Source organism: Sus scrofa, chromosome 11 (assembly GCF_054392235.1).
Source record: "Sus scrofa isolate SSC_HxYL_T2T_F1_AM1 chromosome 11, Sscrofa_HxYL_maternal_Yorkshire_Landrace_v2.0, whole genome shotgun sequence".
Taxonomy (NCBI): Eukaryota; Metazoa; Chordata; class Mammalia; order Artiodactyla; family Suidae; genus Sus; species Sus scrofa.
Genome location: NC_139393.1, coordinates 45,541,661 through 45,560,356, shown reverse-complemented (window position 1 = coordinate 45,560,356; position 18,696 = coordinate 45,541,661). Strand labels below are relative to the sequence as shown.

General features: G+C 34.9%; 1 protein-coding gene across 4 annotated transcripts in view; it reads left to right on the top strand.

Moving 5' to 3' along the window:
• Positions 1 to 18,476, top strand: part of PCDH9 (protocadherin 9) — a 941,384-nt gene extending 922,908 nt beyond the window's left edge. For all 4 annotated transcript variants that reach the window (XM_021065365.2, XM_001925503.7, XM_021065364.2 and 1 more), the window contains one exon: positions 16,290 to 18,476. In XM_021065365.2, coding sequence (XP_020921024.1) covers positions 16,290 to 16,663 — 374 coding nt within the window. In that variant the 3' untranslated portion in view covers positions 16,664 to 18,476. The remainder of the gene's footprint in view (positions 1 to 16,289) is intronic.
• Positions 18,477 to 18,696: the final 220 nt, after the last annotated feature.

The following is an 18,696-nucleotide window of genomic DNA, read 5'->3' as shown; positions in this document are numbered from 1 at the left end:
TGCTGTGGCTCTGGTGTAGGCTGGCAGTTACAGCTCCAATTGGACCCCTAGCCTGGGTGCCTACGTATGACGCAGGTGCAGCCCTAAAGAGACAAAAAGACAAAATAATAATAATAATAATAATTTATATAAATTCAAATATGTTGTCAGTGTCATATTGACTTTTGTCCATGATCATGCACCTGGATACTGCTTTCAATACTAGATTTTTATATAAGGAAAATAAGTTTCATTGTTGTCATTTCTAGTTCTCTTTCTACAATTAATTAGAATATCAACCTCTCATTCCCTGTAAATAAGCAGCTTCGAAAAAATTCACCGAATCTTTATTTTATCACAAGCAGAAAAATGTAGTGGCAAATTAACACCCCGCATCTGAGGAAAACCTTTGGTATGTCTTCTAGTTTATGTCTTTGGCTTTCTTCAACTTTATGTCAAAGAAGTTGAAGAACAATTTGTAATCATTGGTATATATTTATAGCTTGTTTCAGAAGCCAACCAGGCATGATGGTGTAGTAAAGCCAGGTATATGTTTTGAGCTCTGCATAAAATATTTGTAGCATATTTACCAGAGAGGAGAATACACTTTAAGTGCTGTAAGGGTAAAATCCAAGAAGCAATGCTTTTGACTTAGTGAAAAAGGTCCTGAAAGGGGAGGGAATTTGGCTCAGTAGCATTGCATGTTTGGGGGGAGGGATTGATGCTTGAAACTGTGATCTTAAATCATATACTTTATGCAATAAGCCATTTCATCTTCTCTCATCTATGTCAATTTTCAGTTGAATGAGGCTTAGAGAACATAATTAAGACCTACATAATGTAGTTATATTAACTAAAACAATGCTGCTATCAACTTGGTAACCCTAACTAAGATAGCAAGCTTATGAATAGGTAGACAGAGAGATAGATAGACAGACAGATAGTAGACAGATAGATACACAGATATTCCCCAAGAAATAACTCCAAGTAATTGATTAGTGATAACATGGTTGAAAAATATGCTCTTTGTTGGAGTTCTATTTACATTCCTTGCTGACAGGGAAAATATTCTGTGGTATTTTTGCCAGATAAAAAATACCTCTTAGTGACTGATTTTGAACTAAAGCCATACCAATTGTTTTGGATGACAACTTAACATTATAAATCTTGCCAAAGGTTCACAGATCTCAAAACCTTTGACTGTCATCTAGATTAAAAAGTAAAGGTTCACTGTGCAGTTCACTTCCATTAGAGAGGAATTAACTGACATCCTAAGCAGTATTGTTAATATTTGGCCTGGGCCAGCTGTCTTGTGATTTTATCGATGTGGTAGACTGAGGCACAGAGGCCAACTCAAGAGCTCAAAACTGCAGTCAAGTGCTGTAACCATCCTTTACTGCAGAATGTCAAAAAGACATAGAAACTGTGATTTATAAATTTACTAATAATTTTTACTTCCAGTGAAGATATACTGGGTTAGTTATTTTGTAATCATCCATGTAGATAGAGCGCAGTACTTGGTGAGTATATAAAGAAGAGCATATCAAGAACTTTTACTGAAATATTTAAAAGAGAATGAAACTTTCCATTCATTCTTACTAGTGCTCTTTTCATCAGCCCATAAGACTGCTCTGAATTTTTAATAGTATTTATTCTGAGTTATTATCCTAATAATTGGCTTACATTTTATGTATAGTTTGTGGGAAGTATAGCTTCCAAAGTGATCACACTTGTCTGGCTTAGTAGTAGATGAATGACCTTAAAGGACTTGTTGTGTTTTAACCAGTCAGGCCTTTAGAGTTTGGATTCCAAATGCAAGGTTATCTCAAAGGATATTTATTGGCTTTATAACTGGTGATTATACCAACAATAACAAAAAAATATATTCCATATTTGCTCTTATATATTCAAGTTATTTTGCCTGCTCCCTCTTTGGTTTCCTGAATAAATTCTTCCAAATCTTCTGTAATTCTTTCTAGATTGCAGTCATACTGCACTTTTCCTTACCCCTTTAGGCCTAGGAGTGATAGGACTTTTTCAGATCCTTTTCTCCCTCACTACTTCTTAGTTCACTTTCCTAGCCCACACTCCACAGAGTGTCGATCACTTTAATAAACACTTTTCAATTAATCCTTTTGAATGTCATATCTTTCATGGAAAGAACATGCCAGAACATGGGAAGATACCCAAGCTATGCCAACTAGTGGGGAGGCATAATTTCACACTGTGACTTGACGGATGCCTCAAAGTCTTTTCTATATCAAAATCACATTCTTTTACTATTATGATTCAAGCATTCCTATGCATGGATTGAAATGCTCTATAGGGCTCTCAGTAAAGTGTAGCTCTTCTTCCGAAGGATAACACTTAGCATTTTGGTCAATAGCATTATAAGATTAATGAGCTTATCAGAGTAGCCAGCCACCAATTATGCCCAAGAGACAGGTCATTTTGATGAGACAGATTGGAAGATAATAAAAACATATTTAATTGCAAAGGGACAGCAGATCCAGATAGGAAGCAAACTTGATTAGCTGTAACTGCTCCGAAGAAGTTATTGATATAACCCATAGGAAGAAAAAAAGACAATCCCTCAGCAGATAAGGTCAAATTTTGCTTACCATGAATCTTTCTCTCAGATATAGAATTAATGACAGTACCTCCCCTTTATTTTCTTTTCTTACATTCACTATGAAGCTTTATTCTGAGAGCAATACTAGTTCTCTAAAAATTGTACATATGAACATACGCTAAATCTGGAAAAAATTTTAAGTATTTTTGATTAAATGTGACAATGTACTGATGTTGCAACAAAATTGTCCTGTTTTAGAAAAATTATAAATGATTCATATTTCACAAAATTATAATGGCCACACCCATGGCATATGGAAGTTCCTGGGCCAGGAATTGAATTCAAGCCATATCTCTGACCTACAGTGCAGCTGTGGTAACGCCGGATCCTTTAATCCACTATGCCAAGCCAGGAATTGAACCCACACTTTCACAGAGAACAAGCCTCTGCAGTCAGATTCTTTACCTACTGCAACATGACAGAAACTCCATTAATGGCAATATTTTTATGATAAATAGAGCGATATTATATCTATTGAATACTTGGGACTTACGGTCCACTACCAATAAAATAGTGAAATACTGAAGAAATGTAACTTGTCCTCTGTCATCAGAAAAATATAGTCTCTGGCAATAGGCAGAAAGGAAAATACTGCCAGAAACCTCAGCAAAATATATATAGATGTTATACAATTCACATGTAATACTTATTATTTTAAGAGAGAAATTTATCTTTCAAAGACCATATTAATGAAGCAATTTCTCTGGATTTGCAATATGCATTCAGAGATAAACATACATTTTAGATTGGAATGGGTAATCCTATGCAGTACCCCAAGAGGGCAAGATTTCTCTCCACAATACTCCATTATATAGGCCAATTTCAATAATGAAGTAATGGCATTTTCAAAAGTCCCCTTAGGAGATACTTTCAAAATATAAAATTATGCTTCTCATTTTTAGAGTAGTTTTTCTTTACGTAAAACTGAATTTAAGCAATGAATTTCAACAGGGTATTCTATATATAATCTAATGTGACACATTAGCCTCTTTTTAAAATCACACATTTTCCTAAAATCTGTGAAAATTAATTCCATCCCTTAATGCTTGTAAACCGATACATTTATGGAATCGAAACTATTTTTAGGTTTTTAATACAATCCATAATCGTTTCTTTTTTTGTTGTTGTTCTAAATATCTTCCCATTTACCTGAACATATTTTATCAAAGGCCTAAATCCTGCAGCCTTATCTGCATCTCATTTGAACTCTGCTTCATAATAAATGCTAATAATTACATTGGTATCTGAAGGCTTTAAAGAATTGTTTTGTTATGCATTCTGTGAATCTGGACCTCTGAAGACATCTGAAGAGATCAGCTAGTGTGAGAAATTATGAACTGTCTGGCACGATGAAGCAGTTCAGGGGGATACAGGAAGTAGCCTAATTATGTTTCACTTTGGGACAGTCCGCTTGCTTGGACTGAAGTAAGATAGCACAGAAGTGCTTTTGAATGGTGCTAGTTTGCACTTACTAATATCAATTATATTTCATCTACTATCTTGGTGAAATTTTGTGCTATTAACTCTTAACAGTGTTTCTTGTGTACAAGTAACAACTATTTGATTATTGATTATTTTCTGACTGTAAATGACTTGTCACATAATGTTTTACATGTAGTTTTTATGTTAGCTCACTGATTTGGGGTTCAGAATAAACTTCATTTACTCTTCCTTTCAAAATCTATCTAGGAACTATCTACAGTATGCCAGACCATGGTAAAGGGTGTTGAGGACGAAGTTACCTAAGAGCAAATTACCTGACTTTGTGGTACTTATATTCTATCATTAAAGCTACACTGCTAACAAATAAGCACATTGCCACAGGTAATAATGAGTGCCACTGAGAAAAATGCAGCTAAGTAAGGGAATAGAGATTGACTGAGTAAAGGATATTATTTTGTTATAAGGTGGTCAGGAAATGCCTCTATGAAGAATTAAATTTGAGGAAACATCTAAATGAAGTGAGGCCAGTGAGAAGGATGGTTCAGGCACAAATAATAGTAAATCTGAAGGCCCTGAAACCTCATTAATCTTGATGTGTTTGAGGCACAACAAGAAAGTCAGTGTAGCTTAGCAGAGGGAAAATGGGGTAAAAGAGAGGTGGCATAGGGATGCATATATGATGTCAGGGAGCTGGGCAGGAGCCAGATTTTATGGGAATCTCTGGACCATAGAAAGGAGAGTGGCTTTTACTTTGATGTGGTTGGAAGCAGAGGGGTGAGAAGTTCTAATTAAAATACTGTGTTGCACTGGATAGCTCCCAAATGTATCCACATCTTACTCCTTAACATGTGACTATGTTATCCTACATGGCAAAAGGGACTTTGCAGATATTAAGGATTTTGAGACGAGGAGATTATCCTGGATTATCAACATAGGCACGATGTAATCACAATGGTCCTTAAAAGAAGGATGCAAGAGGGGGTAAAGGGGGTGATGCTACAACAGAAGTGGGGATTAGTTTTGAAATGGAGAAAGACCCAGAAACCGAGAAATACAGATGGCCTCGAGAAACTAAAGAAAGGAAGGGGAATGGCTTTTCCCCTCAGAGCTTCCAGGATGAAGCAGCCTTGTTAACATCTTGACTTTAGCCAAGTGATATTGATTTTCAGACTTTTGACCTTTAAAACTGTAAGAGAATTTTCTCTTAAGCCAATAAGTTTGCAGTAATTTGTTTCAGCAGCAATAGGAAACTAATGTAAGTTTGTTAGTTATATAGTTATAACTATATATGCATGTCTCTAGTTAGGGATTGGAGCATAGCATATTACAGAATGAAAGGAGAGGGTCTTGTTAGGAATAATAGTGGTTTGAGTTAGTGGGTTTTCTGGGAGGGAGATAAACTAAAGAACTTGCTGATTGACTGCATGTCTTGAGTAAAAGACAGATGTTGTATTAGTTTTCAATTTATGAGTAACAAATTGCCACAACTTAGCTGGTTATAGCAATGCCGATTTATTGTGTTAGTTCCCATCCATTTATTATCTCAGGAATCCAGGTGCGCTTGCCATGCCTACGGTCTCACATGGCTGAAATCAAGTTACTGGCTGGACTGAACTCTTCTCTGGAGACTTTGAGGAAGAATCGACTTTTTAGCTCACAGGTTGTTGGCAGAGTCCTGTTCCTCTGATTGTAGGACTGAGATCCCTGTTGCCTGCTGGCTGCCCAGCTTGGGTTGTTCTTTTCAGCAGTTAGAGGCTGCTCTCAGAACTGTCCATGTAGCCCTTTCCATTGTCAAAGCCACCAAGGGCACACAGAGTCCTTCTTGTGCTTTGAATCTGAACTCACATCTGCTATTAGCTAGAAAGAAACTCCCTGATTTTCAAGAGCTCATGTGATTATAACTCGGCCCACATAAAATTTATGAATATAGTTTAGTTTATTTTACTAAAAATAACTTTATTAGTGGATGGATGTCTTTATTATATCTGTAAATCTTCTTTTGCCATTGTCTTAGTCAATATAAGTTGCTATAACAGAATATCATAGACTGGCTTAAACAAGGAACATTTATTTCCAGTTTGGAAAAGTGGGAGGACCAAGATTAAGGTACAGGCAAAACTGGTGTCTAGTAAGAACCTACTTCCTACTTTTCTGAAAGCCCCCTTCTTGCTGTATCCTCATATAGCAGAGATACCGTGAAAGACCTAGCTCTCTGGTCTCTTTGCACAAGGGTACTAATCCTATCCTGAGGATCCCACCCTTATAACCTCATCTAGAGCAATCATGTTCCAAGGTCCCACCTCCAAAGACCATCACATTGGGTGTTAGGACTTCAATGTATGAATTCGGGGGGACAGAAACTTTCAGTCCATAGCAGCCATATAATTTAATATGACCAGTTGTGTGATAGCTGATGTCTATAGTCCCAGGAATTTGTGTCTAACAGGTACCAAGGCTGACATCATTTTTTTTTTTTTTTTTTCCGAACTGAGCAAGCTGGTAATCAGTGTGCCATGAATAAGAATGGTTAAGTTCAGGAAGAGTAGCAGTTTTGGAATAAAACAGTAAGAATTATGCTACTTTGAAATGCCAATTAGAAATCCATATGATGTAGGATATGTTAATATTGGCACAGGAGAATGAGATGGGGCCGAAAATATAAGCTGGAGGATCCCTAGCGGATATATTTATAAATTTATAAGGCCATGTAATCACATGAGCTCATCTAAGGGAGGTATAATTAAAGAGCATTGAGCAGTCCAATATTTAGGGGTCTGAAAGATATCGTGGTGGCTAGTAATGGACTGGAGAAATCAGGAAAATGTGGCAGCACAGAGGAACTTGTTAGAAATGAAATATCTTGAGCTACACCTCAAACCTATAGAATCAAAATTCCTGGATGTGGTCATGCAAGGTATGGGATAAGCTCTCCATCTAAATCTAAAACATGAAAAAGTTCAAGAACTTTAGTTAAGGAGAACATTGGGAAGTTACGTGATGGAGGTAAGTAAGTTCTCAGTGTGTGTGTATCTCCAAGAGGGCCTTGAATTGCAGCAGCAGCAGCATTTGAGACATTGTTAGAAATGAGGGAGCTCAGGACTCCAGATTCACTGTGTCAGATTCTGCATTTTAACAATTTCCTCAGGTGGTTCACATGCACATTAACATTTGAGAAGCACCAAGCTATACTGTACTTATTCAGAGTTATGGTAAGATTTAAACACAAACAGATATACACACACCCTTACAGATCACATGCGATTATTCCATTTAGAAAGAGTCTTTCAGATATCTTTTTTAAAATGTTCTTGATCAAGTCTTTACATACTTAAAAACTTAGCAAAGTATTTCCCACAAATTTTCCTACGCTTAAAATAACTGGGGTGGGAGGGAAGGAGTTCCCACAGTGGTACTGCAGATTAAGAATCCGGCATTGCCACAGCTGTGGTTTAGGTCCCAGCTGCAGTTTGGATTTAGTCCTTAACCTGGGGACTTCCATATATGGGTGTGGCAAAAAAATGAATAAATAAAATTGAAATAAATTAAAATGAAATAACCAGGGACAAGTTTCTATGCATTCTGGAGACCCTGAAAGAATTATCTCTAGCCCAGAGACTCCTGCAGGAACAAGGCTGCAGTTATAAGCATCTCAGGTGAAAATTATCATGGAGTACTGGATGAATAAAACTTCGCTTCCCTAGTTTTTCTCCATTCTAATTAAATACACCTGAAATATGGGAAACAGTGGAACTTGTGTAAAGACAAATTACTTTACATTTTATACCGTGTACAAGTCTGGTTTCAGACAGGCAACTGAGAGTTTGAGGAGAGAGATTATATAAATTGCTTCTTTTTTAAGTTGGATATTGGCCTGACAGTCATCTCTAAAGAATAATACCTTAGATTTTCTCCTTAAAATTTGTTGTGTTTGGGGAGTTTCCACAGTAAGTCAGAGGGTTAAGGACATAATGTATCCATGAGGGTGCAGGTACCTTCCCTGGCCTTGCTCAGTCGGTTAAGGATCTAGCATTGCTGCACGCTGCATCGTAAGTCACAGATGTGGCTTGGATCTGGTGTTGCTGTGGCCGTGACATAGGCAAGCAGCTGCAGTTCTAATTCAACCTCTAGCCCAGGAACTTCCATAGGCTACAGATGCAGCTGTAAAAAGAAAAAAAAAAAAATCTTATTACACATCAAATAAGATTTACTATGGTTTAAGAGATGATGTAAATTTTAAGAAATGGGGAGTAATTCAGGAAATATATGGATGACTTTTTGAAATGAAAGACATCAAATGTGAGTAAAAGAAATGGTTAACTACAGGAGAAAATAAATATGGTCTGTAATAATGTAAAGAAACAGTTTCATACCACACAGTTGAAATTTGAGAGTAATTTAAATAATCAATAACCTTAGACTGTTGTCACTTAATTGATTGTGACATAAAATACCAATGGAGAATAAATAAAATTATCAAAGATAATTTTCTTTTCAGAAATTAGCTTTAGCAGATGAGAAAAGGCTGCTTATATTCACGCCATGCCGAAGAAAGCTAAAGATTTATAAGGAGGTGCTCTCCATTCTCTCTGAGTGATAAAGTCAGTCCAAATAGCAATATCCTCTCCGGCAGAGAATCTGCTGCTTGGTCTGGCCATGTGTTATTGTATTTGGACTGTCTCCATCTGCAAATGTTTACTTTTCATCTGTGACCATGGAAAAAAATCTGTATGAGGAATGTGTAAAACATTTAATCCTTGTTTACTCGTTAACCAAAGGTTTTGTCAAATCCTGCTGGTATGGGATTTCTGTATTTGTTTCTCAAGGTGACTGTAGATGCATGCAAAATGTTGTGTTTAAATTTGAGCTATAAGCTAAAACTCTGATTAAACCATTAAAAATGGTTTTACTTAGACTTAGAAATATAAATACTAGTTCCAATTATCTTTTCATATTCCAACACTTAAATGTGACTCAAGCAATACACAGCATCAATTGGTTTATATTCTCCTTGCCCTGCCGTGGGCTCCTCACTAGTAAAATGAAAATAACACTAAAAAGTTTGATTATTTATGGCAAACCACAGTGCTATTTAATAAAGGAACAAGAGATTGGGAGAGGTCATGCATCAAAATCTAGTCTTTTATTCTCAATATTTAGATGAGAAACTAGGAGCTAGGGAATTGAAAATTACTTACATGAAGTCCATGATAATTCACTGGTTTACTGGGGCTCAAATCTGTTTGTTTGCCAGGGCTATGATGATCACATGACTTCAGATTTCTAGTCTAGTTTTGATTTTAGATATTCTGTGTAACAATTTCTTGAACCGAAGATCAAACAAAAACTATTTAATGATTTAATGAAAAATGTTTTTCCCATAGGTGTACTCAAATTTGCCAGATCTATTTTTAGATTTAGACTGTCCACACAACTATGCTGTACTATTTTATATACAAATCTGAGTTAAAATGGCAATGAAATTTGTACCCCTTGATTGTTTTCCTATTTAATAAGAGCAGAGTAATAACTGATATTTATTCCCATGTGACACTGATTTAAAACATCAATTAGACATAGAATAATGTAATCTAAAGTACAGGTCATGCATCAAAAGGGAATATGGGAAGTGCTGAATAGTCCCCTCTGTTTCCACGCCAGCTCTCAAATTCAAGATTAACTTTTACCATTCTTATATTAGAGGCAAGTTAATCAATTTGATTTGTACCTGCAACAGTTGGATAAATATAATGTGTGGAGATAGTAGGGGACCTATGAAGTAACTTTACCTGACATTCTTTCGGATCCCTGTGGATTTCCATAAACATTTAGGTTCAGTTTTCAATTCAGGGTAATCCACAAAATTGACAAGAAAGTGTTATGCTGGCACATCTTGTCTCACAAAAAGAAATAAAAAGTATAGAAATAAACCAAGGGTAAACATGAGCCAGTAAAAATACTAATTTTTTGTATTGGTCTCCTAGAGATACTAAAATTATCTATAAGTGTACTGGGTGAGAATATTTGTTTCCTTGAAATTTTATTATAGGAAGACTGATTAAGGAAGGAGCAAGTATGAAAGTTAAGATAGTTTATGAATAAATTCATAGCAAGTGCAAAGTAAAATTATACGATAAAAGCCTACTTAAAAATGGAAATTTCTTTAAAACAAGTAAAGACATTTTACCATTGGCCTAGAGATAGGTAAACTGCTTCAACCAAGTCCAAATAGATGGATGCACCTTTCACCTAAAAGTGTTCAGTGATGCACAACACTTTGAATAGGATACTAATGCTACCTTTTAAGGTATCTTTTCTGGAGGAAATACAGCAAAACTGGAATTTAACAAATGTTTTGCATAAAATGATGATATGTGCTCTTACCAAACAAAGCCTATTATAACATGACAACCAGATGTGTTTTACAAGGAAGAGGTATTTTTCTGTAATAAAAATTGAATGAAACAAAAAATCAAGTGAGATGTGTTGAATTTGAACCAACGTGATATAAAAATGACTTATCTATTTTACAATTCAATGTTGGCAGTCTGTTTGGTCTTCTTTTACCCAACAGTAAAAATTCCAAGGAAAATTTATTCACATAAAAGTCCAAACCATCATACAATACGAACCCAAACCAGAAATATGAAGTCTCACGACTTTTTAAAAGAGATACCATCTCACACAGTCAGAATGGCCATCATTAATAAGTCCACAAATAACAAATGCTGGAGGAGGTGTGGAGAAAAGGGAACCCTCCTGCACTGTTGGTGGGAATGTAAGCTGGTACAACCACTATGGAGAACAGTATGCAGGTACCTTAGAAAACTATACATAGAACCACCATATGACCCAGCAATCCCACTCTTGAGCATATATCCAGACAGAAATTTCCTTAAAAAAGACGTTCTCTGTGGTGCTTTTCACAATAATCAAGACATGGAAACAACCCAAATGTCCATTGACAGATGATGGAAGAAGTGGTATATATACACATCCATTTTTACTCAGCCATAAAAAAGAACAAAATAATGCCATTTGCAGCAACATGGATGGAACTAGAGACTCTCTTACTGAGTGAAATGAGTCGGAAAGACAAAGACAAATACCATACGATATTGCTTATATCTGGAATCTAATATATGGCACAGATGAAGCTTTCCACAGAAAAGAAACTCATGCACTTGGAGAATAGACTTGTGGTTGGCAAGGGGGAGGTGGAGGGAGTGGGATGGATTGGGAGCTAGGGGTTATTAGATGCAGACTATTGCTATTGGAATGGATAAGCAATGACATCGTGCTGTGTAGCACTGAGAACTATGTCTAGTCACTTATGATGGAACATGATAATGTGAGAAAAAAGAATGTATACATGTATGTGTAACTGGGTCACCATCATGCTGTACAGTAGAAAATTGACAGAACACTGTAAACCAGTTCTAATGGAAAAAAATAAGAATCATTATATAATTTGAAAAAAAAAAAAGGGTGTTTTTAATCTTTGGACATAAAGGGTTTCAAATCATCAGATTGAAAAGCAGGTGGACAACAGGCCAGAAGGTACTTGTTAATTACAGCACCGAGTTTATCCATGAAGTAACAGTTCTGCTTCTGGGTGTAATAAAAAAGAGAGATCAAAGCTTATGCAAGTATCCTACCATTTAAGTATAGCTGGAGATCCATTAAATTGGATAGTTTCACATTTTAAACCTGCATCTCTAAAGTCAGCAATTCAAGCAGCTCCCTGACAGCTGTTGATGCCTAAATCATATGAAAAGTATTTTGTTTGGTTTTGAGCAGGAAGGTGAGTTGGGCAAAGATGGAGAGTGAAATACATTTGGATCTGATAAAAACATTAACTGAGATGATTTTCAAGAAGCTTTTTGTTATGTCTTTTTTTTTTTTTTTTTTTTTTTTTTTTTGCTTTCAACATTTAAATGCAGAAACAGATGGCTTGGACAGTTCCATCAGCACTCGTGTCTTTATACATTCAAAAATCAAGAAGTATAACCAAACTCATAGATTACAGATTGTGAAAAGGAACAAATAATTTAGTTTTTTTAAATAAATATTTCACTGTATAATTTTAAAATAAATGTTTTTCTTTCTACCAATTCATGACACAGACTTTAACAATGCTTTGAGAGGCATTATTATTTCCCAAAATAAAACTCACTGTGTGTGTGTATTTTAGGGCAACTACCAGAAATTATAGATAGGTCTAAATTAAAAAAGTAAAAATTTCCCTATTTAATATCATGTTCCAAAGTATAAACCTGCCCAAGAATAAAGTACATTTTCAAAATGGTGCAGCTAGCGTACATAAGCAAATTGGTGTAAAGTATTTAATATATTTTTCTTTTCTTTTATATTTTTTAATGCTGTCTTGACCCAGTTCTGTGGTGCTAGCTAGATGCTGGTCAGTTCCCCTCCTTGAGTAAATCTATTTCCCACCACCTCCCTTCTAGAGCTCTCACATTTCTAAGTCATTATGTACCTGCACTAATTGCCCCAGGCTCAGGTGACAAATAATTTTAGATGGCCCCTGTGCCCTAGAGCCTGAGAAAATTATTCAGATTAGTCAATCCACAGAGAGCCCTTGCAATCTAGCCAAGCCCACCTTGCTGGCCATACACAAATTGCCCCCTCCAATTCCAGCTTGCTGTTACCTTGTTTCTGGTATGACCCTCCGAGTGGCCCTGCCTGGAGGACTTTTCTGCTTTAGACTGTAAGTAACAAAAACTGCCTCTGTTCCAAGCATCATCACTGTGTTGTTTCCCACCTTTTGGTGGATCTTTAAATCTTATACAGTCAGCTACTTAACAGACTTCTCTGAGAATCTATAGAACTTCTATAAATCTATGTATAAACTTTATCAAAAGCCTTTAAATTTATTTACAAGAATGAATCTCAACTACAATTCTCAGTGAGCAATTCATATTATCTAATGGAAAACATTTCTTTTTTTGCAAGTTAAATATTTTGTATAGCACACACAAATTTAACTGTAAATGTCTCAAATTGTCAGTTATCTGTAAGAACTTTCAGAAAAACGTGAAAATGCTATTAACTTGGAACAAAGTCCATCTGTTGCCTTGTAAAGAGACAAGACTCCCTAAACCTTGCCTCCTGTTCCTTCTCAATGACACCTCTTTCTCCTCTCTTGGTTAGCTAGTTTCAAGACAATTATTTGTTTCCAAGGATAGACCAAAAGCTCCTTGAGGAGAGTGCTGACATCTGCTTTGTTCACCGTTATATTCCCAGTGCCTGTCACAGTGTCAGCATAAAGTACATGCTCAGTAAATATTTATGGAATAAATAAATGTTATCTGTTCTGAAAAACAAAGAATATACTCTACTTGTTAAAATGTGTCACTCAATGCCGATCATTTAGGGTCCACATATACTTAAAGATGCACACATAAATTTTGTTCTCAATCCTTGGGTGATATTCTTAATTTAATAAAATGGCAATGTATACTGGATAAGACTCTGTAAAAATAACCTTACATATTCTCCCTTTCTTAAGTACTCAATAAAATTTTAATGCCATTAATATTTTGAGGTAGCTGATTTTGTTTTTTCTTTGGAGTTAAGAACAATAAAAGAAAACCTTATTAATGGCTCTGAAAAACTAAGAATTAAGGATTGTTTATGGACCTCAAAATACACATCAAATTGATTATTATCTCCACTGATGTCAAGAAATGAGTGAACATATTTAACAGAAAAGTTAAATAATTCATTTATTAACTGTCGCACAGTATACCTAGACATAGAGATTTGTTGTTGAGGAAGCTTTTGGTGTGATGTTTATGAAATCAGCAACTTCTAATTACTTAAGTTCTGCCTTTTAAGAGGAAGATATTGTTAATAATTTCTCAGAACTTTTTCAACCTCATGAAATTTTAATTAACAATTAAAAGTGTATCATCACTATTGCTTAGCACTACAAGGAATCAAAAGACTGATTAGTCATTTTTTTCCATCAACGAATTTTAAATTTAGTTGAGAGAAAAGAAAAATAAAAATATATACTCATGAATGTACAGAATCTCCCCCAAAAGACAGTAATGTCATTACTATAAGGACTGAGTGAGCTTAATTAGGGAATTTGTTATTAATTAATAAGGGAAGATGTGTGGAAATCTTCTAGGTACATATAAGATATGACCTGGCAAAGATATGGAAGCTTGCTGTGGTACATAGGAAGCAAGCTGCCCCCTGAAAAATCGGTAATTAAATGAAAACAGGCCAAACATAAAGTATCTCATAGGTCTGTCATCCTGATGTAAGGGGCATGGGTTGGTTTGAGCAAAATGTGTTAGTATTGTGGATACAGAGTCATTGAACAACACCACCAAAGTGAACCTGAAATGAAGAAATTAATTTGAAGTTTTAAAGTAGGGGCAGGAGGGCCCTAGTGGTTTAGTGAGTTAAGGATCTGGTGTTGTCACTGTTGTGGCACAGGTTGTATCCCTGGCCTGGGAAGTTCATGCAGAAGTTCATGCTGTGGGCGTGGCCAAAATAAAATATAAAATAAAATAATGTGTAGGCAGAATTCAGAGCACAGAGGAAGTTTCATAGAGAAGGTTAAAGTAAATATTCTAGGAACTAAGTAATCATTGGAGATTTATGAGAAAAATAGTTTTTAAGTGATGAATGTGTGTTTAAACAAAATAAAATTATTTAATTTTGAGAGGATGGGAATATGAGTCAGATGGGAAAGAATAAAGATGAGATTAGTTTGAGTTTGTATGTAAGAGTACATTTTAGGCACTTTTTTTTCTTTTTTTTTTTCACATCCAGTGTCCATTCTGATGTTGCCAATGGATTGAGGTCTCAGGTATTTGAACCAAATGTTATTAACCTCAGCAGGCATTTTTTAAGAAGCAGTAAATAACTAGACTATTATTATGACAAAGAGATGTTAATATAAAATTTCCACAATTATTGGGCACTTAAAATTTTAGTGTGTTAACTTAGATTTTAGCAAAGACCTAGATTCCAATTGTTGGCTATTTTAACTGTTGATTAGGCAAACTTGCAGGGATGTTTTCCTCATTTTCTTCTACAGTTTTATTCTGATGACTCTCTGCATTTGAAAAAGCTTTATGCCTCGGGCATTCTTGCCTATCCACTTAACCTCATTCGTAAAATCAATTCCTAATTTTCAAGCTATCACTTATCACTTGACTGCTTAATCAAGAGGAAAAAACAACAACCTAAACACCCAATCTTTTCTTTAACCATTTGACTCTTTGTTTTTCAGAAAAGAACAAATATCCTCTTTAACTAATCAGAGAAAAATTTACTTTTGAATCTTGGTTAAAATGTTTTAGATCACCTGCTAGTAAAAACATAAGTAAATAAATAAACAAGAGAGTAATACCTATGATGACTTTTTTTCCCCCTTTGAATATTAAACTCCACGTGATCCAATCTGCAATTTATCTAAACTTTCACTCTGTTGAAATCTGGGTTATTTAATACACATGGAAATCCAGAAAATAGGTTAAGCTTGAAAAAAACCACATGATGTCTTTGGATGTAAATGCTGTGTTTATTTCTTGGATTTCACAATGCTTGCCACTGACCAAGTGTGTCTTTAGTAATATACTTTAGTTAAAATATTTAATTGATTATTTAATTTTTAAAAATTCTGCAAAACTATTTTCATGTGATGTCATATAAAAATAACATATTTATATAGAAAAACATTTTATATAACCATTTACAGTATTTATTTTTAATATTGTGCTTAGTGCTTTTTATATTCATGGAGTTTTTACATTAACATATATTTCAATTTTGTATAAAAAATTTACATACTTTCCTAATTTCTCATGGATATGAGGTTTTTGCTGAGAAGTAGGACACATCAGCACTGATACATATGTCATGGAAAAAGTTGATCAGAAAGGATACATTATGGGTATATCTGTTTAACCTATGCCTATCTGTTTGTCTAACAGTCTATTTATTTTTCTGCCATTATATTTAGATACAGACAAAGACTTAAGGAAAAGGGATAGTTCTTACCCCTACAGCAAGTGGTAACATGCTCTTCCTATGTTATTCTTAAAAGGATAGGAGGTCATATCTGAATTGCTTAACTTCATATAATTTTCAGGAGAAAAATGAGATCACTGATGTACTTTTTCTCTAAGAAGATAATTTCAAATAAAAACTCTAACTGCTTTATTTTCTTATTTTCTCTTTCTCTTGTCCTTTACAGATGGGCCTCTGGGGCCCCGAGGACTAGCTGAAGCTACAGAGATGTGCACTCAAGAGTGCTTGGTTTTGGGCCACTCTGATAATTGTTGGATGCCTCCCAGCTTGGGTCCATATCAACACCCTAAATCTCCTCTCTCAACCTTTGCACCCCAGAAGGAATGGGTCAAGAAGGACAAGCTTGTGAATGGGCACACCCTGACCAGAGCCTGGAAAGAAGATAGCAACAGGAACCAGTTCAATGACCGGAAGCAGTATGGGTCCACCGAAGGCCATTTCAACAATGGCAGCCACATGACAGACATTCCTCTGGCAAATCTGAAGTCTTATAAGCAAGCAGGAGGTGCTATTGAGAGTCCTAAGGAACACCAACTCTAAAAAAAATTAAAATAATTTAAAACTAAAAAGGCTATGTGGGACCTAATAACTTTAATCTAAATAGACATGCTAATACCGTGTGTGTCAGAGCTTTATGCATTCAATAGATCTCTACAACTATGCCCCTATAGCAGGATTATCCATAACTTTATGTTAGCACCATGGAGGTTACAATGTTTTACCATATAAAAGAGAAGATAGTTAACTAGCCATTGTGATTTACTAGAATTGATTAAACTCTCCCGGAGATCTCTCCATTGTGGAAATATCTTTTTTCTTTTAATTGCATTTTATTTTGACCCTGGACTGCTGCTATGAACAATAGAATATGCATTTGGAGAGTAAGAAAGTTCCATGGATTAGAGTGACTGACAAACATACCCAGTTAGAAAATTGTGCTCTTTTTGTCATTGATCTGTGCTGGGACTGCTATACTTGACATTATATTTCAAACGAAACAAAAAAATAAGCATTAAACCTATTGTGCTGTTAACAACGTTAGTGGACACTTGTTAAGTCAATCAGTGTTAAAGTATTTGTAAATAGAAGCAAGTTATTATTAACAACTTTTATGTACTTATATCGTTCACCTAAAAATGTCGTAGCATAATTCTGTGTTTTATGGTACTTCTTTCCTTTTATTTTAAGTTGCCTCTTTGTTGTTATTTTTGTTGTTTCTTTCAGTGAGGTGTTTCTGCGTTAGTAGTCTGTCTTGACACACATTGTTCGAAAGATCTCAAACACTTGTGTTTAAAAAAAGGTTCTGGAATCTTGCTTCTTTTATGATAGCTTCTGATGCTGAAATTCTATAAAAATAAAGATAATAATGAAAAGTTTATGTATTAAAAAAGGACTTCTGCAAAAGCTTGGAAATTCAGAACCTGTTTTCTTGACATCCTTATTTTCAAAGTAGGCAAAAGCCAAATCACTTAATTAGTAGCATTAAGTGAGATAGTAATGGGAAAGTGTTATCCTTCAGAAAGTGATATAATATCCTGTACTTGTCACTCATGCAAAACAAATGTTTTAAAATTAGCATATATTGAAGAAAAATTACTATTCAAAACTAGTTACAATTGGACAAGTGTGTGTCTGCAACTTTGTTGAAATGACAGTTTGTGTTGATCCTCATACAATAATGTTGTTGTAACACAAGTGTTAGACCATAGCCACAAAATATTTAATGTGTTGTGCCTTCATGATGTAACAGAACATTCTCCAGGTAGGCTAGTTGGGGGAAATAAAGGGATAAATCTCTAATTATTGCTGTTTAACTGTTTGTTATCATAGTTGGTCAATGCCTGGCAGGTACCAGCATCTTGTCACTTAGGTCAAGTCAACAGAGTGACAACTAATGTTAATAAGATCTCAGTTGCACGTGCAAACAAATCCAAATTTGAACATTCTTAGGAGGTTTTTGTTAAGGCATGACAGGTGATTTAAACAAATAAATAGCATGCAACAAAATGTCTTTATTGAAAGAAGTGAAAGTTATCTTAATGCCACGGTTCAACATCAGTTTAAAATTATAAAAAATAAAAAATACAAAAAAAGGTTTGCTAATCTGATAGTTAATTTGTTCTTACCAAAAGTAAAATTACTTTGTAAATAGTAATTCACATTTTTCCACAGTATAATGGAAAATAATGGGTAGGGGTGCATTACTTATTGCAGTACATATTTGTCGGTTTGTGAGGGGTGTTTGATGACTTTGACAGAATAAATATCTAAACAATTATCCTTGTTACTGCTTTGCCAGTTCTACGTTATTTACAATTATTCAGCTCTTGCAATAAATGTTCTGAATTCCTGACTGTAGTGTGTTAATTCTTGGTCAACATCTAGAGTGATGATTTTTTTTACCCTGTTACACAAATATATGTTGATAAAACTTAACTTTTAATTAGAGATCAAGGAAGATTTGTTAGGGGTTTAATACTTATGTTCTGAAATTATGTTTCTGAGTAAGAGTTAAATTTCCCTAATGATCTATGAAATCATTTTCCACAGAAATTCAAGGAGAAAGTTGTTTC